Source organism: Rhamphochromis longiceps, linkage group LG7 (assembly GCF_057381845.1).
Source record: "Rhamphochromis longiceps isolate RC_006_pf linkage group LG7, R_longiceps_female_GT1.1, whole genome shotgun sequence".
Lineage (NCBI taxonomy): Eukaryota > Metazoa > Chordata > Actinopteri > Cichliformes > Cichlidae > Rhamphochromis > Rhamphochromis longiceps.
Genome location: NC_140563.1, coordinates 45,654,977 through 45,677,755, shown reverse-complemented (window position 1 = coordinate 45,677,755; position 22,779 = coordinate 45,654,977). Strand labels below are relative to the sequence as shown.

General features: G+C 41.3%; 1 protein-coding gene across 4 annotated transcripts; it reads right to left on the bottom strand.

The window, feature by feature from the left end:
- Positions 1-524: 524 nt before the first annotated feature.
- Positions 525-22,375, bottom strand: cplane1 (ciliogenesis and planar polarity effector 1). 4 transcript variants are annotated; one of them, XM_085413883.1, is made up of 50 exons: positions 22,254-22,375; positions 21,780-21,908; positions 21,563-21,698; positions 21,352-21,471; positions 19,525-19,757; positions 19,294-19,397; positions 19,016-19,172; positions 18,813-18,916; positions 18,134-18,316; positions 17,751-18,000; positions 17,476-17,676; positions 16,580-17,367; positions 16,250-16,440; positions 15,950-16,030; positions 15,683-15,856; positions 14,552-14,719; positions 14,231-14,462; positions 13,957-14,093; positions 13,637-13,854; positions 13,386-13,550; positions 12,958-13,105; positions 12,760-12,869; positions 12,518-12,667; positions 12,309-12,420; positions 11,719-12,031; positions 10,514-11,629; positions 10,064-10,215; positions 9,885-9,958; positions 9,732-9,796; positions 9,311-9,575; positions 8,902-9,228; positions 8,120-8,749; positions 7,849-8,030; positions 7,685-7,763; positions 7,493-7,571; positions 7,029-7,163; positions 6,775-6,831; positions 6,580-6,665; positions 6,012-6,219; positions 5,648-5,913; positions 5,421-5,520; positions 5,067-5,240; positions 4,740-4,782; positions 4,489-4,620; positions 4,227-4,401; positions 4,079-4,134; positions 3,833-4,000; positions 3,051-3,190; positions 2,680-2,936; positions 525-854 (listed from the first exon to the last, which is right to left on the bottom strand). In XM_085413883.1, the coding sequence occupies exons 2-50, from the start codon at positions 21,858-21,860 to the stop codon at positions 708-710; spliced, it is 9,669 nt and encodes a 3,222-aa protein (XP_085270009.1). In that variant the 5' UTR covers positions 21,861-21,908; positions 22,254-22,375; the 3' UTR covers positions 525-707. The 4 variants fall into 4 exon arrangements, with proteins under 4 accessions (XP_085270009.1, XP_085270011.1, XP_085270010.1 ...); XM_085413885.1 differs by having other exon boundaries at positions 4,227-4,398; XM_085413884.1 differs by having other exon boundaries at positions 14,552-14,716.
- Positions 22,376-22,779: the final 404 nt, after the last annotated feature.

The window sequence follows — 22,779 nt, the reverse complement described above, 5'->3', positions numbered from 1 at the left end:
AAAAACCTATGTTGATAATGCCCAACACTTTTGGGAAAATATTCTGTGGACTAATGAGACAAAAGCTGAACTTTTTGAAGATTTAAGTCCTGTTGCATCTGAAATTAAAAAAAACCCCCACACCATTCATAAAAAGCTGCTTCAGGGCCTGGACGAAGCTGTAATTAGGAGACATGAAGGAGAATGTCTGGCCATTATTCATAGCCTGAAGCTCATGCTCACTTGGGTTATGCTGGACAGTGATCCGAAACACATAGCAAGTCCACCTCAAACAAAAAATGTCTGGAATCAAATCAGACTGAGATGCTTCAGCTTAAACAGGCCGTTCAAAAACCCTTCAAAATGGTTGAATTACAGAGGATCGCAGACATGAACATAACATTAGAAATGGAAGTTGAGCAAAGGAGAGAAGAACTGCCTCAAAATATTTATTATTAAGGAAGTGAAGTATGTACAAAAAAGTACAAATGTAGAAAGTTTTACACATACACAAAAATGACAAGCCTATTACGCTACAAAACTGATTACATCATATGTAATTTATTGTTTTATTATTATTATTTATTTATTATTTTCATCAGTTTAAAACACTTTGGATTTACAGTATATGTAATAGGTACATACAAATACAGCACATTTCATTTTTCCAGCAATATTTTAAGCTATTTAAGTATCTACGTGGACCATTTTTGCTTTCCTGGAGACACTCAGACTTCCTCTCCAGCCGCCATCCTCTCAATAGCTTCCCAGTCTATTTTGCTCAGGTTGCTGCTTCCACTCTCAGAGAGATTATCCAGCCAGTCCATCTCTGATCTGGAAGCATCACCATGCTCATCCAAAAGCCCTGCCAAAGCCTGAGAAAATATTCAATTAAAAATACATTTTAACACAAAACCACATCATCTGTTTTCCCTTTAGTTACAGTGGGGCAAAAAAGTATTTAGTCAGCCACCAATTGTGCAAGTTCCCCCACTTAAAATGATGACAGAGGTCAGTAATTTGCACCAGAGGTACACTTCAACTGTGAGAGACAGAATGTGAAAAAAAATCCATGAATTCACATGGTAGGATTTGTAAAGAATTTATTCGTAAATCAGGGTGGAAAATAAGTATTTGGTCACCTCAAACAAGGAAAATCTCTGGCTCTCACAGACCTGTAACGTCTTCTGTAAGAAGCTTTTCTGTCCCCCACTCGTTACCTGTATGAATGGCACCTGTTTGAACTCATCATCTGTATAAAAGACACCTGTCCACAGCCTCAAACAGTCAGACTCCAAACTCCGCCATGGCCAAGACCAAAGAGCTTTCGAAGGACACCAGGAAAAGTATTGCAGACCTGCACCAGACTGGGAAGAGTGAATCTACAATAGGCAAGCAGCTTGGTGTGAAAAAATCAACTGTGGGAGCAATCATCAGAAAATGGAAGACATACAAGACCACTGATAATCTCCCTCGATCTGGGGCTCCACGCAAGATCTCATCCCGTGGGGTCAAAATGATCATGAGAACGGTGAGCAAAGATCCCAGAACCACACGGGGGGACCTGGTGAATGACCTGCAGAGAGCTGGGACCAAAGTAACAAAGGTCACCATCAGTAACACACTACAACGGCAGGGAATCAAATCCCGCAGTGCCAGACGTGTTCCGCTGCTGAAGCCAGTGCATGTCCAGGCCCGTCTGAAGTTTGCCAGAGAGCACATGGATGATACAGCAGAGGATTGGGAGAATGTCATATGGTCAGATGAAACCAAAGTAGAACTTTTTGGTACAAACTCAACTCGTCGTGTTTGGAGGAAGAAGAATACTGAGTTGCATCCCAAGAACACCATACCTACTGTGAAGCATGGGGGTGGAAACATCATGCTATGGGGCTGTTTTTCTGCCAAGGGGACAGGACGACTGATCCGTGTTAAGGACAGAATGAATGGGGCCATGTATCGTGAGATTTTGAGCCAAAACCTCCTTCCATCAGTGAGAACTTTGAAGATGAAACGAGGCTGGGTCTTCCAACATGACAATGATCCAAAACACACCGCCCGGGCAACAAAGGAGTGGCTCCGTAAGAAGCATTTGAAAGTCCTGGAGTGGCCTAGCCAGTCTCCAGACCTCAACCCCATAGAAAATCTGTGGCGGGAGTTGAAAGTCCGTGTTGCTCGGCGACAGCCCCAAAACATCACTGCTCTCGAGAAGATCTGCATGGAGGAATGGGCCAAAATACCAGCTACTGTGTGTGCAAACCTGGTAAAGACCTATAGTAAACGTTTGACCTCTGTTATTGCCAACAAAGGTTATGTTACAAAGTATTGAGTTGTATTTTTGTTATTGACCAAATACTTATTTTCCACCCTGATTTACGAATAAATTCTTTACAAATCCTACCATGTGGATTCATGGATTTTTTTTTTTTCACATTCTGTCTCTCACAGTTGAAGTGTACCTCTGGTGCAAATTACTGACCTCTGTCATCATTTTAGGTGGGGGAACTTGCACAATCGGTGGCTGACTAAATACTTTTTTGCCCCACTGTACACAGAAACATTAAAATTGCTGTTTGGTTTGCTTAAACTAATTAGCAATTACAGTTTTTAATTCAAGCACTGAGTGATCATAAGAGTGACTCAGAGTTGATTTTCCATCTACAGCATCTGGAAAATAGGTGGCAAAAGTGAGGTTCTTACTATGTTAGACTGCAACTCCTCCTGCAGCCTATCAAACCCTGATTGCTCCATCTCTTCTCGCTCTTTCGGCCTTGTCTGCTCCCTCAGGATCCCTGTTCTTACTGCAGTTCCTTCTGAAGAATTTCTGTTCACTTCCGTCTTTCTCTGGTACCAATCATGCTGTTCCTTACTGTGGCTCGCTGCAGGAAGTTTACTTGGGCTCTTGAGCATACCACGTTTAGTCACTTGAGACAAGCGGTCCTTTGGCAAAAAGGTCGCTGAAACAAATAAATAAACAAATAAATAAAAATTAATCGCACAACCTAAACATTTTTCTTTTTTACAGTTTAAGCATCCATTTACTTTAATACCAATATATTTCATTACAGTACCTGGTCGGTGTAGTCCCAGTCTCCTGTGGTAATCGTCAGAAGGCCGTACCTGCACTTCAGCAAACTGTTGGCGAAGGCTGGCTGGGGTTTGTCCTGACTGGGGTTTCAGACTTCTTTTATTATTGATATCACTGTAAACTCTAGGACAGAGAAATCAACTCCATTACTGTATAAAGCCTCAATTCTTTTTTTGTTTATTTTTTAATACACCGTCTCTGTAGGTACACGTCTTGGATACTCTGCAAAAGTTCTGAATTCATTCTGTAACTAGAAAAAAGGCCACAAAAGGTAACTGTGCGCTCATCTCTTAATAAATGTCAAAACAACTAGAATAGCAGCTCTCACCGATAATTACACCAACTATTATTTCTGGATGAGGATGACAAATGCATTTCAGCTTTAATGCTGGTGACTGCTTATAGCTGAAACACAAGAGTTTGTTTTCAACAAAGTGTCTCTGAATATACGACAGAGGTAGTCGACAGCCCTGACCTCAACATCCTGGCACAAAGACACAGAAGCAAATGAGAGAACAACCTTGGTGCACTTCTATAGATGAACTATTAATGCACTCGTATGATGATAAATTCATGGCATCATAACAGAAGCAGCCTTATTCTACTTGGGCCTTGGACCTTCAGAAAATAAAGTCCATGGGTTCACATAGTTTTCCTCGTCACTGTATATAATCTTTAAAAAAAAGTTTACAAGGAATGTGTTCAACATTCTTATTATTCTTTAATGAGTCTGGTTCCCGGTCGAATTACTGTCACAGACGATACCTGTGAGTGCTGCCTGAGGGAGGAGCAAAGGAAGAGTGTGTGGCGGAGGCCACCTGAGGTCCTTCAGGCCTTGACGAGCTTAATGTGGATGCAGGAGAGGCAAGAAAGTCACTGACCAAAGAAAAAGCTTCATGGGTCCTCTTGTTGTACTGCTCAAGAAGCAGGGCCCTAATAAATCAAGAGAAATAGTTTTGCACAGGCAGACGCATTTCTTTAAGACAACGATTAAGTAAATAAAATACATACTTTTCTTTCTTCTCTCTGCTTCTCGAACTGGTCGTTCTATTTTTGGTTGCTGAATACTGAAGAGAACAAAAAAGTAACAAAGTGAATGGGATATTTCAAATACACAGCATGTGATAGAAACCCTAATGAAAAGGCGACTGAATCTCACCACTGCTGCTGAAGAAGAGAAAGGTTTGTGCTCCCTCTCTCTCAGGGTCTCTCTGTGTTTTTGATAAGCAGCCAGTCTTTCCCTCTGTCTTCTTCTCATCCACATCCTCAGCTCTCTTCTCTCATCCTCTGCATGATTCTGCGACATGGAGCTACTCTGCAGTTGGTCCTGCCTGCTGTGGGACATATTTAACAGCTCAGAGAAAAATCACACTTGTTTAAGTCACCATTTGAGCAGCACTCATTTTTAGTAGTCACTATACCTGCTACGGTGTGGAGTCTGTGAGGTGGACAAATCCAAGTCAGTCTGAGATAAATAGCCTTCTCTTATCAACTCGTCTAAGATTTCTGCTGTATCGGATAGCTCAGTCTGACCCAGATTCTCATCTGCTGATCTAGACATTGACAGGTAGAGGGCAGAATATTTTAATATTCAAGAGAAATGGGAAAAAAGGCGAGCAAATCAACAGCAGAAATGATAAGTTATAAGATCAGTATACCAACTTCAACTTACACGTGAGATATCCTGAATGTTTCATTTAACTGAGCTTCCATTCCTGTAGATAAAACATACAAGAATTATGACTTAAATAACCACGTATGCTAGTACAGTATGTCCTCCATCTATAAAGACAGATTCACAATCAGGTCAAATGGTACAGTAGTCCTCTATTAGAGAAAAATAAACATTATTATACCCAAGTTCAGCTCATTTTGGTGAGACAGAAACATAGAAACAAACAACAAGAGTGACAGCTAGTAAGTGTTATTATAAATCAGCCTGCTGTTAAATATATTTGTTGTCATTAGTGATGTTTTTTTAAATTAATTGCGCGATTACTTGGTGGGCTGTTTAGGTGGGACAGACCAGCTCTGTGACAGTGCGGAGAAGTGGAATAATGAAAAGAAGTTGTTCTTTCAGGACTGGAATCAAACACAAACTCCTCTTCTTGATTTTCATCATCTTCTTGGGATTCACTCAGTTCAGGTAAAATGTCCACATCAGGTGCCCATGCTGTTAGACAATATATAACTGATATCAGCATTTGAACAAAAACAGTGACGCACAATGTAATATCTTATATTTGAAATATATTACAAAAATAACGCTTTCATTATATACTGTAACAAATTTTTTGAGATGAACTAAAAATGCAGATGATTTCACTACAGATGAATACATTTTAGGAAGCACCTTTCTTAGGGACATTGAGTCTGACAGTTTTCTTTACTGCTGTGGTCGTCCTCACATAAGGGACCTTCTCTGGCTTGAGCTTTTCAATAGTGTTAACCAGCTACATGAAGACACAACAGAATAACCAAGAAATTACCTATAACATAAGCATGTCAGCTGTAGAATTCAATTTGTAAACTTTGGTGACATTAAAAATACAAGTAGTATAAGTACAAAACATTTTCTACCATCCCGGAGTTTGAGAAGTCCTTCTCCAAATGATCTGCAATGTTCTGTAGAGCAGCCAACTTGGAATCCAGCTCTGAGAGGCAAGAGGAGAACCTGACTATAGGAGTTGAAGAGGAGACACTGGGTGGTTCAGAGCTCTGGGTCTTTATAGCCTGAAGGATCTCAGAGTCAGACAAATCAACCGTCTCACTGTTTAGTGGAGTGTTTCTCTCGGAAACCCTGCTGGGTTCAATGTGGCTGACTGAAGGGGACTCCTCGGGAATATCTAAAGTATACAAAGATATTTGGAAGAATAGCAGTGGTGTGCTTTAACAGCGGCACAACAATTTTCAGTAGACGGAACTCTATAAAACTTATAAAGACCTGGTTGAGTCGTGGGTTTCAGGAGATTCTCTGGAATTGTGAATGACGGTTGCGGAACGGCACCGACATCATCACCCCTGATAACAGAGGTTGCAAGAACATGAAGCTGAGCAGATGTAGGTGAAGAAGGGTGGATGAATGGAAGATCCTGACGGTGCCTCCTTTCCTCTATATCTAAGACACTTATGAACTGGCGGCTGCCCACATCCTGAAAAAACAAACAAACAAACAAAAAAGATACTTTAAGCAACCTCCTGATGAAATATAATAAAAGGGGTAAAAGTGTGCATAAATCATATGAACTTAATACATTATAGTTACTGCATGAAAAGACCTGCATACTTTTATTTACAGGCGTTAAAAGAGCATCTATGCTAAATATATTCAGTGCATCCAGGTAATAACAGACCCTTTTTTCACAGCAGCTATTTTGACATAAAACAGCAGGTTAAACAATATACTGTTGTATTCAAATATAGCTGTACAATCCAAAAGCACAATTTACTGTAGCTAAAAATTGTAATGCTCCTTTATTTGGTGAATCCAGCATGTATTCCAAGGATCTTACCATAACTTTCTCTTCCTCCTGTCTTGGCTCCTTGGTGTTCTGAATAGTGACTTCACTGCACACCCGGAAATCCCCAGAATTTTGTGCTAGGTGGAGAACACAAACATACACACCCACAGATATTCTCAGTTGTATCATATAACAAATAAATAATCAGACTGTTATCACTGACCCTGCAAATTCAAAGAGACTTACATTTAGGGCTGCCAGCCTGGACAGATACAGCTTTATCCACAAGCTTGGGAGTATAACCTGAAAGAAGAAGAATAAATGCTAAGATTTTTAGCTATAATTCAAGTTTTTCTTTAACTGTTTATGCTAATTATTTCTTATGAATAAAAACAGTCAGGCTGTTAAAGAAATTTCATTCAACTACAAATAAATGTAAGCTGTGTAGTAACTTTACAACCATGTAAAACCATTGCATCAACACTTTAACTTTAACTCACCTGGATCTGTGTTGGTGGAAGCATCATGGCACTCTGGGGGCCGTTTACATGCGGAAGCAAAGGCATGGAGCTCAGCTGAAGTGGACATAACTCTGTCCAATAATCTCTGACCAGTCAGTGAAGAGTCAAAAGATTCTAGGAGTTAACAAGAAGCAGATCAATAGAACTGCAAATGGGACATAATATATGATATTGTCTCATCAAGAATGTCCTTATCTCCTTGTTCTTATTTCTGAGGAAAGTTTTAAAGAGTCTGAATAATTATTGCTAGTTCAGAAGAGATTTTTAAAACAGTATTACTTCTCCGCGATTTCAAAAACAAGGCATACATTTTGTGGCTCCTGGCATCTACAGTGGTGCTTTAATACTCTGAAACTGGAAACTCAACAGTGCCAAAACCTACTAACATACAGTAAGCATGCAATGTCGCTGTAAATATCAAGTGTTGTGCATTTAAGACCAACCAGGAAGAATGGGAATATCCTGTTCGGGGATAATCTCTTTGGCAGCTGCAGGCTCTTCACTCACAGGAAGTTCAGCTGGCTAAATATATAAACATACGTAAAAACATAATAATGAAGCAAACATATGATGAGTGTGTTGTAACTTAATATCTATTAAGCACAAAAAACTTTTTGGAATTAATATCATTCTACCTCATGTGTAGGAATGATGGAGTCATTTGGTCTGAATGTGACCTCAGTTTTTCTCGCCTTCCCCTCTCTCCTCTTCAGCCTAGAAATGACACAAAATGATATATAAGTAAAATAGTGACCAAAAAGGGGGGAAACCACTTAATATAGAACTATTATGTGTTTGCCTGTTGTTGGAGATAGAGGTGGAAGAAGTGGGGTCTCTTCTAGTTGTTTCAGCAGATGGGTCTACTCTAAGTAACTGCAGCCGAGCCTCTTCAGCATTCGGGTTTCTCTTCACTAAGTTAGTCAAATCCTCCATGGAAAAGAGACGAGTTACATGGGTTGAAGCAGTGGCCAAGGGTAACTCCTGTGGGACAGGCATCCATCAATAAGCTATAACACAAGATACAGCGGTACCAAATGTGAAAATCAGGACGTTTGGGAAGCACTGCTTACCATTTTTGGTTCAGATTTAATATGCAGAAGCTTGATCGCAGGTGCTTCTCTAATTGGAGCTGCAATCAAAGGAGGATGTCTGGGAGAAGAAGGCAATCTGGGGAAGGTGATGTTGCTTTGAGAAACAGACTGTACGTGCAGAAGGCGAAGGCCCTGCAGTGCTGCAGGTGTGTGAGCTGGAAAAGCGGGAAGGAGTAGGGAGAACTCTTGACCTCTGGACTGCTCCGATGGCCAAATCTGATTTTGAGAGTTTCTGGGAGTAGGATTGTGTGGAGGATTAAAATTCAGCTGTCTTTTTGGAACTGAAGACCTGTCTGCTTTCTTTAAGGTGGTTTGGTCACTGTGCTTAAACTTTTTCTGATCAAATTTTGAGGTTGCAGGATTTAAAGTGTGCAATGCTTGGGGGTTTTGGGCCGGATAACACTGCGGGGCATTCTGCTGGGGTAACTTCAGGCCCAAAACCTGTGGAACAGAGTCATTTTGGCTGCTACCATTACAAGGCTGCAACACAGGAGTGCTGTGAACAGTGTCTGTAGTGGTGAGAAGGCCCTCGGAGGAGGGGATTAACTTCCTGCTCTCAAACAGCTGAACGTCTGCCGAGTTCGCCTGGACGGACAGTGGCTGCATTTCCTGAAGAAACAAGGACTTATTTCAAACTTGGTTTCACTGTGTTGCAAGCATTATTCACACAGAAAAGCAATCTGTTAACATTTTTCTAAAATTAAGGAATTTCTCTGTTTTTAGGATAAATAAATATATTGGTTTATCTTATCTTATCTTACCTGAAAATTTACACTGGTTGTACTAGACAGCAGAGCTTTTGTCTGTGTCTGTTGATTGGCAGGCTGGTCTGGAGGTCGGCATGTATGGGTGTGAATGAACTGGGTATTCTTGGATCCTGAATATGTCTGTACTGGATGTGGCACAGAGACGGTAGCTTGATTGGGTAAGGTGCTTGGCTCAGGAACGAACCTGGTAGTGGAAGATGATGGCACATTAGGGTCTGAGGAGTTCATGTCTGGGTGGGTCAAAGAAGCACTCTGCTGGGCAAGTTGTAGGTTGGCAAATGTAACTCCCAAAACCTCTCTCAGACTCATGTAGTTGATATGCTGCAATGAAAGGACAAATACGCTCAGTTCAGCGTTAATCTTTTGAATCCAATCCTTCCCTTTTGGTTGGTCCCATTTTTACCTGAACCAGCCTGAATAAGTCTTCACCCAGACGTTCTCTCATTGGTGGAATGTGGGTGGTTGATGGCTGATTGGAGTTTGGAGAATATGCAGTGGCTCCACTAGCTGTGGAGCTTTGTGGATGAAAGTTTGAAGGAGCTACAGATGGTTTGGGGGGTGGCATGCCAGCTGAATCAGAAGTTTCTGCCTGGACTGTAGCCTCAGACTGTATAATGGAAGGTGCAGGAGGCTCTGGGTGTGGAGGTTCTTGTACGCTTCCAGCATGACTGTACAGGAAATTTCACCAATAATTTTGCATGCTTAGATTTGCAGAGATTTTTTTTAAATTTTAGAAATGTCTGAGAAACATGCATTACTGAACAAATTAAATGTTCTCCTCTGAGAAAACAGTGTCACCATTATATATAGGTATAATAACTTACACAGAGGTGGAACTGGATATATTGTCAGTTTTTTCTGAGCAGTCTAGGTCTGCAAGCTTTAAACTCTGAAAACGAAAAAAACAACAATCATATTGTCTTTGACAGTCACGATGATAGAGATGAATACTGGGAATGTTAACAGAGGATACTAACCATGTTGGGTGTGCAGCTTTTTCCACTGGAACCAGAAGACAACACATCCAAGCCCTCACTGTCACTGTGTTTGCCTAGAAATATAATATAAATCCATTAGTATTTTCTCTTTAAAAAACAAACTAACAAAAAACTGTGTTATGGCAGCCTTCATGTTGCAGTATAACATAGCGTCATACAGTCTTTTTCAGGTGTAACATCTAAGTCATCGAGAGATGGCTGTATTGGACTTGACGGTCTGTGTGGCGCATCAAAAGTCAGCTGATTCTGGACAGCAGGGAGAGGACTCTGGTGACTCTTCAGCTCTTCTGGTTCATCTATATGAGAACCACTGCAAGGAAGAAAATAAGAACGACTCATTGGAGAGGCAGCTAAATGGCACAGAGGACCAACAGAACAGCAACATGTAGGAAAAAGTAGGACAGGAGGCACTAACTAAACACAACCCAGTTTTATAAACTGATCAAGACTTATCTATAAAAGAGTAGATTTCATTTGGCCACCTATAATCCAAAATAAACTGACTGGCAAGTACAGACTGGCTCGATAAAGACATCCTCTGAATGTGTGTCAGTCCAGTTTGTTTAATATAGAAATTTATGACTGTAAATAAAATATTGGGCACTCACATGGATAGTTCTCCTTGCTGTAGATTGTGATCTAGACCAGTGACAGGAGTGTTAGCTGATCCGGGGTAGCCTGTGTCAACACTGCTCTCTCTTTCTAGCTTACTTTCCACCTCAGACTGCAGCACAGGGGCTACTGTCCATTCCATTTCTGGGACTCGGAAGTGGGCGCTAAAGCAGTCCATCCCAAGTTGAGCGGTGTACCTGCGCTCCAGCAAACTGAGGGAAGTAAGGATGGCAGGTGCTGAGGCTTTGACACGAATCACTACACCTTCATCTGCTGTTCGTCCAACTTTTCCTGCTTTATCTTTCTTTACTCTACCATGATGCCCCATTAGCGCCCTTTTGTCAGCCCAGCGAACCATCCACTCCAGCAGCCTGCCCAGTTCTGGAAACTTAGATTCCAATTGAGTATCCAAGCCCTGCTGCAATTCAGTTACAGCTTCCACAGACACTGAAGGACTAAATATGTTATCTGATGGCTGTGCAGTGGTTGAAGCATTTTGAATAGGCCTACTTTCACTACCAGACAGCCCTCCCATCACTCTTTGGTCTAAAGGCACACTGCTTTGCTGTCGGAGGCCAAACAAACCTTTTTGCCGCCCTATTCTCAGTCCAGGATGAGAACTGGCAGAAGGGTTAGACCTGGTTATGGGGGTTTCATTCCAGACAGAGGAAGTTTGCAGTTCAGGTGTTGTGCCATGTTTTACAGGTCTGTAGCAATAACCAGCTCTGAATACAGGTGGATCATGGCCTGGGTGTTTTCTTGCTGGATTGAGCCCATCTCTTTGACGACGATGTATGGTGGTGAGCACGTCAAAGGTGAGAGAATGCAACTCCTTCTTCCTCAGCTCAGAGCAGTAGCCCTTAAACAAAGGTAGTTCACTGCTCGAGTCCCCACCATCGGTACTATCCTTCTCTAGCACGTAGCTGAGGAAGAGCTCCAGGAAACTCAAGTACTCCTCATCCTCCAGCTCAAACTCCCAGGTCCCAACCACTGGTGGGGAGGGCTCCCTTATTTTCTTGGCACTGCCTTGGTTACTCTCCTCTTGAATTACGCTTTCAATCTTAACAGCAGTCTTCTTTTCATTTTCTCTTTCTTTCTCCTTTCTTTTGACTCTGAAACAATCACATAACGCAAAATAAGATACAAATAAGACACACAACACCACAGAATAATGGCAGTGATAGTATTTCACACTGCCTACCCGGTCATAGCTCTAGAATACTGTTCAGGAGAGACTGCCCCAGATGTATCATCTGTTGTGTCTCCATCAATTCGCATTGATGGGAAACCACAGTCAGTTATGGTGCTGGTACTCAGACTTGTACCCAATGACAGCTGCCCTAACATGGCCATCCCATGTTCCTGATCATCCTCCTCTTCATCCTCTTTCTCCCACAGATTGAGCACAGGGGGAGCCAAGTGCCTTTCTAGTCGTGCCAGATGTTTCCTCCTTTGCCTGTGTTTGTCTTGAATGAGAATCACCATGAGCTCGTTGCCTTCTTCTTTTTTCCCATCTAGGAATCAGATATTACACAGAGAATCAGCATCCAGTTATCACGTGTTTTCAACAGAAATCAAAGCTCAAACACTACTATTATGACTTGTTTTAAAGACCATAATAAATTATTATATAGGCATCACATCTGGCCTTTTAAAATATAAGATGAAGGCTTTCACTGCCTTCTATGCATTTAAAATGCTAAAAGAAGGATTAAAGCCAAAAGCTATTAATTTCTTTAAGTGTTGCACAGCACTTCAAAGCAACTTGCAAACAAAAAGTGGGGTCTGTACCAAGCACATTGCACTGCCTCAGCCTCTCCAACAGCGAGTTATACTTTTCTCTCAAAGGGACTCTGACAGACTCTTTCTCCTCTGGGAAGGCTTTTACAAGTGTGTCTGCAACCTAAGAAAAAAGAAGACAAACCAAAGAATGAAAAATGTAGTCACTAGAGTGTCTTTCATCATAAGATACCATGTATAATTAGACAAGGGATTGTCACCAGAGACACAGGAGGTAGTTCAGACATGAGGCTGAGCAGTATGTCTTGAAGAATTTCATCAGCACTAAGGAAGCGTGAGAAAGGCAGAAGTCGACAGGCCCAAAGGAGAGCATCAACACAGGCAGAATTCACTTCAGAATCTCCAGAAAACTGAGGAGCATAAATATACCAGAGCATTTAGAAGGCATCAGTGGCTAAAGAATAGAGAATAAATTGCACATTCACACTCAAAAAAAGTGTACCTTTTCATCTGTAACATGCTCTCTGGCAGCCTGATACCTCCTGCAACATATTGAGAGCTGGTCTCTGACATGAAGCATCCAGCATAGAGCACACAGCTCCCTGAAAACAACTTCATAGCAGAAATATGGTTAATACAAGTAACCTGAAACTAGATCATCACCAATTATATCCACAATTTACAGTAAGCAGCATCTTACTAATAGTCTGAATGATGTCAGAGTCCAGGTGACCATCATTATTCGGCCCCCTTCTGAAAAAACCACTACGAGTGATGAACTTCATCAATCCATCCGGGAAAGCCTTTTCCTCCTCAGCAGCGGATCGATGAGAATACTTCTTCTTGATCTGATTAAAGACAGAAAAATGTTTACCACCACCTATTCCACAGGACATGATCGACCACATTATTTTGTCCATATGCATAGCGGACCAATGAAGATCTATTAAAAAAAGAAAAGGGTAGGCAGTGAGACAAAAAGCATTTTCATGTGTCTTTTAGAACACACTCGTAATACAAAATTGTAAACAAGAAATTTAGTTGTTGTTTTTTTAATTAATCTAAATCATTCATTCAAACTAGAATATCCCACTTCTTTTTTAAGCCCTTCCTTAAGCGAAGAAATACCTTGTGTAGCAGGTGTCTGGCACGGCGCAGAGAGCTGATGTACCACTGAGCAGCAGAACGGCAACACCGGCCAGATCTTAGGAGCAACACTAATCTTTGAAGATCCATAGAGACTTTGTGTCGACATGTGATTTCTGCAAACTGCCCCTCTGTCCCTATTTGATCCTAATCATGAGACACACGCACAACATTTAGCAGACAATTATCCTGTGAATGTACCATATGTAAACACTGATCTTCTATTAATGCACCTGTGTGTTGGGAGAAGGCTGTGGACAGTACAGAGGTGGGGAGGGAAGATACAGTCCACTGGGCACCAAGGTAGGTAGGGAAGAACACAGGTCTTTGGCTTTGTCCAGCAAGGTAGACAAGGGTGAAGATAAAACATTCAGTCCTGCAATGACTGAAGCTTTCAGAATCTCCTGTATGGAGATCTGTAACAAGTCCCAGTCTTCTCCTTCCAAAGGATCTTAAAAAACAACCACGCAAAGACAAAACAATAGCACAGACAGCAAGGTTAAAAGGTTTCATGTGCACTGGGATCACCTCATAGAAGTCAGGTCTCACTAACCTGATAAGCTCTTGTCAGCATCTTTATCAATGCAATCTTGGGAGGCAGTCTTGTTGCCCAGAAAAGACTCCAACTCCGCCTGAAAAATGCTTTCTGGTTCTAAAACTGCTGGCAGGTGGAGCTCTCTCCTCCTGAGCCTGTCATAAAACATGTCACAGGGGAAAGAAAAATTCACAAATATTGAAGTCCATCCATCCACCCTCTTCTGTTTATGCAGTTTAATATACGATATTCTAAAAACATCAGCCTGTTTGTTATACGTTTTCAAACTGACCGAGTGAAGTCAAAATGGTTGGTGCAGTAACTGGTGTACGCCAGGCTCAGAGACACTGCTGTTTTCCAGTCCCCCAGATGATAAGCTAACCAAACAGACTCAGGAAGTAGACCCCCTATCAGGAGCAGGTCCTGAGCATAGTCCACTGTCCATACTTCCGAAAGATGCTGCTGTCGAACTGCACGAGCCACCTCCTCTTGGCACAACGACACCACACGCTCAACACTAGGGGCTGAGGAAAGACATATTACATGATACAACAATACATGCTATGAATAAATCCTAATAAATTTTTAACTGATGAGTAAGTTGTCAACACACCATGAGGTAGATGTAGTGGAGGCAGAACTACGACATTGTGAGCGGGCAGGACGAAGAGCGGCTGGTTGGTGAAGTAAGAGGCCATGAATCTCCCCAGTGTCTGAACCACCGCAAAGGCAGCGTCATTGTGAAGGTCCATCGGGAGCCATGGGCAAGGAAGAGAATCTACTGAAGGGTGTAAAGGCAGAGATAATAAATAACATCTTCTATTTACAGTGATTTGGTTACTTGATTTCTGCATATAACCAGTAAATTAGAATTATGGTTTGTCTAAACTATATGTCAGATAGTCAGATGAAGTCAGTTTTCCCACTATTATCTGACATTAATACTCCCCTCAGAATTGTATGAAAATAAAGTTTTCATGACACTTCATGTGTACAGTAACACTATCAATGTCTTTATAGAGAAACAGTCTGAAAATGTGTTCAATTTTCCTGTCTTGCCACCCTTCTACTTCTCCAGCTGGTAGCTGGTTTTCATATAGAACTCATATAAACACATTTGATTTCCACTGTGGTCAAATTGTGCTTTTTAAAGTTATTCTGAGAGACTGTAACCTACTGCCTATCTATGAGACATAAAAGCAGACAGTAAACTCTGCTTTAAAGCAGCTTTTAAAGCCTGGTCTTGTAGACAGAGAGATGTATGTGAATGTCGAATCAAAGTATTTCATGCTAATGACTCTTTTTATGTGCACCCTGCATGCTTTAAAGCGTGAGGTAATATAAAATGATGTACTGCATGCAGCAGAATATGGTCACAGAACAATCTGCAGTAACTGTGTGATAGATCACATCAAGAACAAAAAAGTACACTACTGCCCTAAAACTTTGTTAAATGTAATAAGACCTGCTATCACATATAGTTCCTGCCTTGTTTTTCCTCAATTTCCTTTGGTCTGTTTATCAAATAATGTCTCTTCTGGGTCATCTGTTGTTTAAAACCATCTGTTGTAATTGCTTGCATCTAATGTAGTGAACTGATCTTTTGCCTCCAAATATCACATTTCCATTGTTAAATAATGAACACTATCCCTGTTAAAAACAAACAAGCCTAACTGCAAAGGATTTATTAGAAAGTTTCCAACAATGGCTTTAATTACTTAACATCTTGATTCTCAAAACTTACTCAAAGATGAGGTTTTGGAGGTCACGCTGTCCTTCTCCTGTCGAGCCCTGTACAGTATCAGCTGAGACATGTGGTCCCCCAGCTGCTGGGCTTCTTTTAGTTGGTACTGTGATAGCAGACTATACAGGAGAGCCAGACAAAGCCGTGTCTGCTGAAAGACACTACGATCACAACCTAACAAGAGAGGCATATAATGACTATTTTAAACTGACTGCGACTATGCAGTCTGGTGCCCTAATGTAAAACCTGAAATATACTTGTTCTTACTTTTGTCACTCTCTTGACAAATCTGTAACCGCCACACATCGGCACTTTCCGGGTATAAGCCACACAGGAAAAGATGTTCACCTAGTGCAACAAAGGACAAACTTTTAGTTAAACAACACCCACACAAGATGCACTATTTCTGTGTGCTTATTTTGTCTTTTAATACATAAAGTGTAACTGTTATATTTGGTAATATTTGGTAAAAAAAAAAAAAAAAAAACTTTTGGGTTTTTCACTTTCTGTATCTGGCATCAGAGTTACGTTTGAAAAAATACTGTAGTTATCCATCCTGCTCCATACCTGGATAACTCAGCAGTGCGGGGCCCTCTTCTAGTCTTTCTCCAATACCCTGCAGTGCTGTCTGAATCTGGGACATGATGACAGACAAATGCTGATCTTCCTCATCCCAGCCATCATAGCCTTTAAATCTTTTTAGTTCTTCTTTATACTGCTGGGTGACCCTGTACACCAGCTGCCACACTCCCAACAATCTGCCCCAAACAAAAAACAACAAAATCAAATTCTGTAAGACTTTGATAAAGCCTTATATTCAGTGGACGACATGAAATTTAGTGGCTAAAGCTAAGCTTTGCTTATAACTACTTATGTAGAGAAAAAGTCTGTTCCAACCTGCTGGACGGTCGCTGAGGAGCAGGTTGAGCTTGAGGTACAAATATTGATTTCTCCTCTTTCTCATCCTGTAACTGAGGCACATGATATATATCTGAAGAGGAGAGCTGTGGTGGATGTGAAGCAGATTGCTTCTCAATAGAGGGCCAGTCAGATTCTTGCTGCAAGCAGTAAGTGTGGTCAAGAGAATCAGAGATAAGCTGCAATATAAGCATGACTCTGGATAGACTTTCAGATGATACCAGGCATTGGCTCATGTGTTTGGAGTCAGGATGAGGGTTTAGAATAAGGCATATTATCTGTTTCGTAAACTCCACCATCAGCCCTAAGCAGTTGGGCCCATTTGAGTGAACAGTATCCCAGGAAAGGAAAGAAATAAGGGTCTTGATGAGCTGTGAGAGCCAAGTAAATGGCGAGGTATTCATTCTTCCTGTATGGATGACAGAGTTGGGTACCAAATGGAGTAAAGCAGCAAATCGAACCAAAAAGTGCAGGGTGTGCCTCAGCAGAGGAGCTCTGTGTTCCACTGCATTTCCAAGAGAGATGCCAAAGGCCCACGCAGTCAACAATCTACTCTGGATCTTCCCAAGTTTACGGTGAAGAAGAGTCTCCCTCTCCAGTTCAACAGAATCAGTTTCATAATCTTGGCCAGTAACAAATGAGGTGTCAGCGTGTGTCTCTAGGGCATGGATCGTGTCAAACATTGATGCAAACTCCAAACGACCACCATCCTCCACATGAGAACCGGCAGGAAGTCCATCTAGATCAGAGTCATCTTCAAAGACGGCCTAGGAAGCCACACACACAAACAGCAGATTAAAACAGTCAGGACACATTATAAATCAGTGTTACCCAGACTAAAACAAGACATTTCTCTCTAATAATATGTGACTGACTTGTATGTTTTCAAGAAGCTCCTTTGTGCCACCCAGTGTCTGCTGGTCCAGCAGAAATTGAGGCAAAGTGGATCCATTTGTGGCTGCTGAAATGAAAGAGCCTGTGGTCTTGGGTCGACATGTACTAGTGGGACTAAATACATCCAGGCTGAGGTCCAGATTCAAGCAGGATACCGAGTCCAACCATGCCTTTACATGACTCTAGAAATAACAAATATACGTAAATTGTAATGCTTAGAGTACTAATAATTTTCTAAAAGTCCTGGGCTAATTACCTGTGATTCATCCAGCATTCGGCTGGTCTTCTCAAGATCTTTTCTTGTGTCCTTCAGAAGTGTTTTTAGTAACAGGGCAGGAGAAGGCCTGTCTAACACCCTCATCACTGTGGCCATGTAACCATCAGACACAATGAGATACATCAGTCGTGGATGCCAGGTCACAGAATACCGCTGTCTCATCACGTCCCGCACAGACAAACTGGAGCTGGACAAAGAGGCTTCCCCATTCCTTGTAGACATGGGTGGACTTCATAGAGAAACATAAGATCAGCACAGAAATTAGAACAAAATAAAGAAAGGGAACATATGCTCAAACCAATCAACAACTTTTCAAATGGAGTAGTAAGTGACAAGCACGACAGCCTTTAAATAAAGTATACCGGTAAGTGACGAGAGGGTGCAGGGGTAGGAAGTGTGCGGGTCCAAAGTCGACATTGCAACCAGAGCTTGTTAAAGTGAGCAGACCCCCAAGGCGAGCCAGCATAAGAAGAGAGCCTCGCTTCAAAACACATGCGAAGAAAAGGCCTCCAGGGGACCAGCTGACACTGCCCACCCAATAGGACCTGAAAGAGAAGAAATGCAATTAGTTTCAGCTAATTTTTACATATATAGGACCAAATCATCCCTAACAAGTGACTTTACATATTATGGTGAAGGCTACATAATGTTATAAATAAACTCCCGTTTCATAAACACTTAGAGATGACAAATAATGCTATTTTAACATGAGAAAACCTCACATGGGAGCAGACTCAGGGATGAGATAAGAATCATTCCAACAGAGATCCCAAAATACTTTCAACCACAGAGAGCCTTGTGTGATACATCACACCATTTAGTAGTAGTGGCAGTCGTGATTGCACTTCTTGGCAATTTTGACACATTTGTATATATATAGTTGATTTCTCTTCCTGGGATGCTGGGAAAGGATCATGCAATGCTGTTTATTTCTTGTAAATACTGTACAATCTAGCAGTGACTGTTAAATAGAAGTTTTCTCGCAAATTTAACTGGATGACTGTCGCACAGTGCAAATCATTTTTACTTGTACACACTGACCTTATGTATTTGGAGGGGATCTCCATTTTCTTACTTCCACATCCTCCGAGGCCACTTGATATCGAGACAAAATTCTGCATGCTCACAAAGAGGACCTGTGTAGCCTAAATTCCAACAGGCAACACACGTTTTGATTTATGTTTCTACTGATCAATGGACCTAAAAAATGTAGATGTGAAAAAAGAAAGAAGCTACATGCTCACCTTAGGTTTCCTCTGGTTCAGAACAATGGCTAACAGTCGGCCGTCTGGTGAGAAGGCTGGCACCAAAGCCCCTCTGGACTTGACTGGTTGGCATGGTGGAGTGAGACGAGACATGGGATATGTCTTAGTGGCCCACTGTATCCTGTATCCCACAAAACTAAAAAGAAAAAAATAGTCCTTTTAGTTCTATATGTTTACTATTTAAATTTACTATGTAAATGTTTCGAATTATATTTACTCAAGGAGAGTCTTACTGTTACAGCAATGTGTTCACTCACCCTGATTTCATGTGACCTTCTTTCCATTTAATCTTAAGGCAAGTGATAACAAGCTTCTTCCCAGATGTGAAAACAAAGGCAGATAAGCAGCTATCACCCATAACCTGAGGTAGTTTGGATGACAAAAAAACATATAAGATCTCTAGACAATAAGAAATGATGAGAAGGTCTTTAAAATGCTTTTGTTGATTTAAATATGGCACAAATATGGATTCTGTTTAGAAACCAGACCTCTGTCTTGACAAAAATTGTGTGCTGGGATGCTTCTTTGTCTTGGGAAGAAGGCAGGATGGTGTCTTCTAGGGACTTTATCAGAGCCCAGTGTCCTTTGACTGGACCATCTCGCAATCCTGTCAAATCCTTCATGTCTATACATTCCCACAGGAAAACTTGCCCAGTTATGGCCACCAATAGCACACGTGTCCCATCACAGGAAACCTGGAGGGACAGCCTTGAGGAATTCCCTGTGAAAATATCGGATCGGATAATTTTGTTACAGATGTTCACTACATATGTGTGTGTGTGTGTGTGTGTGTGTGTGTGTGTGTGTGTGTGTGTGTGTGTGTGTGTGTGTGTGTGTGTGTGTGTGTGTGTATAATCTATACAAATAGAATAATTAATTAAAATAAGTTAGGTGCCTAGAACAGAAACAGCTTTAGTGAAGGTTACAAATGATCTTCTTATGGCCTCTGACAGTGGACTCATCTCTGTGCTTGTCCTGCTAGACCTTAGTGCAGCATTCGATACTGTTGACCATAATATCCTATTAGAGCGATTAGAACATGCTGTAGGTATTACAGGTACTGCACTGCAGTGGTTTGTATCATATCTATCTAATAGACTCCAATTTGTGCATGTAAATGGAGAGTCCTCTTCACACACTGAGGTTAATTATGGAGTTCCACAGGGTTCAGTGCTAGGACCAATTCTGTTTACATTAAACATTAAAGTTAGAAATATCCTGTCTCAGAGTGACGCTGAAAAACTAGTTCATGCATTTATTACTTCCAGGCTGGACTACTGTAATTCATTATTATCAGGATGTCCAAAAAACTCACTGAAAAGCCTTCAGCTAATCCAAAATGCTGCAGCAAGAGTACTGACAGGGACAGAGAGAGCATATCTCTCCTGTTTTGGCTTCCCTTCATTGGCTTCCTGTTAAATCCAGAATTGAATTCAAAATCCTGCTCCTCACATACAAGGTCTTAAATAATCAGGCCCCATCTTATCTTAATGACCTTGTAGTACCATATCACCCTATTAGAGCACTTCGCTCTCGCTCTGCAGGCCTACTTGTTGTTCCTAGAGTATTTAAAAGTAGAATGGGAGGGAGAGCCTTCAGTTTTCAGGCCCCTCTTCTGTGGAACCAGCTTCCAGTTTGGATTCGGGAGACAGGCACTATCTCTACTTTTAAGATTAGGCTTAAAACTTTCCTTTTTGCTAAAACAGATAGTTAGGGCTGGACCAGGTGACCCTGAATCCTCCCTTAGTTATGCTGCAATTGACGTAGGCTGCCGGGGGATTCCCATGATGCATTGAGTTTTTCCTTTCCAGTCACCTTTCTCACTCACTATGTATTAACAGACCTCTCTGTATTGAATCATATCTGTTATTAACCTCGGTCTCTCTTCCACAGCATGTCTTTTATCCTGTCTTCCTTCTCTCACCCCAACCGGTCGCAGCAGATGGCCGCCCCTCCCTGAGCCTGGTTCTGCCGGAGGTTTCTTCCTGTTAAAAGGGAGTTTTTCCTTCCCACTGTCGCCAAAGTGCTCGCTCATAGGCGACTTTTGTTGTGATTTGGCGCCATATAAATAAAATTGAATTGAATTGAATTAGAACAGTTAGGATAAGTAAAACTAAGATATTCATGCAGTGCAATGATAAATTAAAAGGAAATATGCCAAAGTTAAAACAATACTTTGTTCAGTATAGACAAGATATTTAAAGTGATGCATATAAAGGTCCCACAACTGATTTATTCAATTTATTGAAAACTTTCAAATACTACACAAATCAAACTATTTTGCCTCTAGGTGTCTTTATAAAATACACACATACCCTGAAAAGAAGTAATTATCTGAACTATTTCTGGGACTCCTGCAGCAGTCTTCAGCAAATCTTTATCCCGGTTCCACAGAAACACTTCTCCAGAGACCAAAAGACCACAAAGCCACATACCTGGAACAAAAACCAAGAACAAGATAAATTTCTTAGCCAATATTCAGAGCTAAATACATTACTTTGCTTCGAGTTGACATACTAAGCTCACCGTTTTGCGATGAAGCCATTGTCACAACATTGTTGAGCAAAGGATGGAGTTTAGGAGTTCTCTTCTTGGTACGACCAGACACCATGTTAATTTCACTGATCCTCTTGTCATCCAACAGAAACACAGATTCCTTCTCCTGAAGAGCCATGACACCTGCTTGTAATCATATTTTGTATGTCTATAGAAATGTATTTTCGTAAAAATGAATTCCCCTCACCTGCCCGAGCCAGCAGAAGCGCGGCCATGGTTTCTTCCGTTTGATGCTGGATGACAGAACAACTTCCAACTTCAGCTCCATGTTTGAAAGACAGCATCAGTGCTTCCTTGTGACTGTGCATTCAGGAAACTGTAACGGCAACACAGACAGTGTATTTTTCCAGACGTAGTCGTAAATCTCCCTGAGATACGATACGATAAATAACGTGCTCACTGCAAATGTATTCATTATATTGTGAGCTAAAATTAACTTTGCTTAAAACCAACAGCAACAACAACAAAGACGGGGAAGAAACATTACTGTAGGTAACGGTATGATTAACATGAAAAGAATAGCGTTAGCAGCCTAGCTGGTTCTGTTTAGTGCGCAGAGACAAAGTCCCTAAGAAGCCTAACCTGAGTATTTGAAGTACATTGGCTATATTCACTGGTTATCTTCAGACTAAGCGATGCTGAGAATTTTATTATAACTTACCTATTTGGAATTTATACCGTATATAATCACGAAATATTTCGAAACTCCCTCCGCTTCAGTAGCCAGAATTGCTTCCCATGATCCTCCGGGAGGAAGCTTCAGCGCGTTGCCGTAGGAACGTGACGGCAGCTGTGGCAGACGCTCTCCGCTCCCTCCATGTTTTTAACTCTGTGAGTCCCAAATCCTCACAGCTGTTATTTTGCTCGTGAAAGATATACAGCTTCATGTCACCCCTGGAAGCTGAACATATTGTAAATTTCCTCTCTTCCATTCGTCATGACGTTTATATGACTTTCTGGCTCTTTATGCCAAATGTTGTATTTTTTTCAATACTAAAACACTGCAGCCTGAACATTGGAGGGACATTTTGTTACCGTTCTGTCGTGCGGAATAATGCTTTAAAAACAAACAAACAAAAGGGGTTAACTTCCAAAGTTATTACAGTGAAGTCAACCTAAACTAAAAAGAGTAAAAATGCGTCTTAATTAGCTGACATAAAACAAGACCAGACCATCTTAACCTTGCC

Coding starts and splice junctions, on each gene's coding strand:
- cplane1 (XM_085413883.1), bottom strand. CDS start 21,860: ATGGAGCTGAAGTTGGAAGTTGTTCTGTCATCCAGCATCAAACGGAAG. Junction 9,576..9,731: donor ATATCCAGTTCCACCTCTGT/GTAAGTTATTAT, acceptor TTTCCTGTACAG/TCATGCTGGAAGCGTACAAG. Junction 4,402..4,488: donor CAGACTCCACACCGTAGCAG/GTATAGTGACTA, acceptor TATGTCCCACAG/CAGGCAGGACCAACTGCAGA.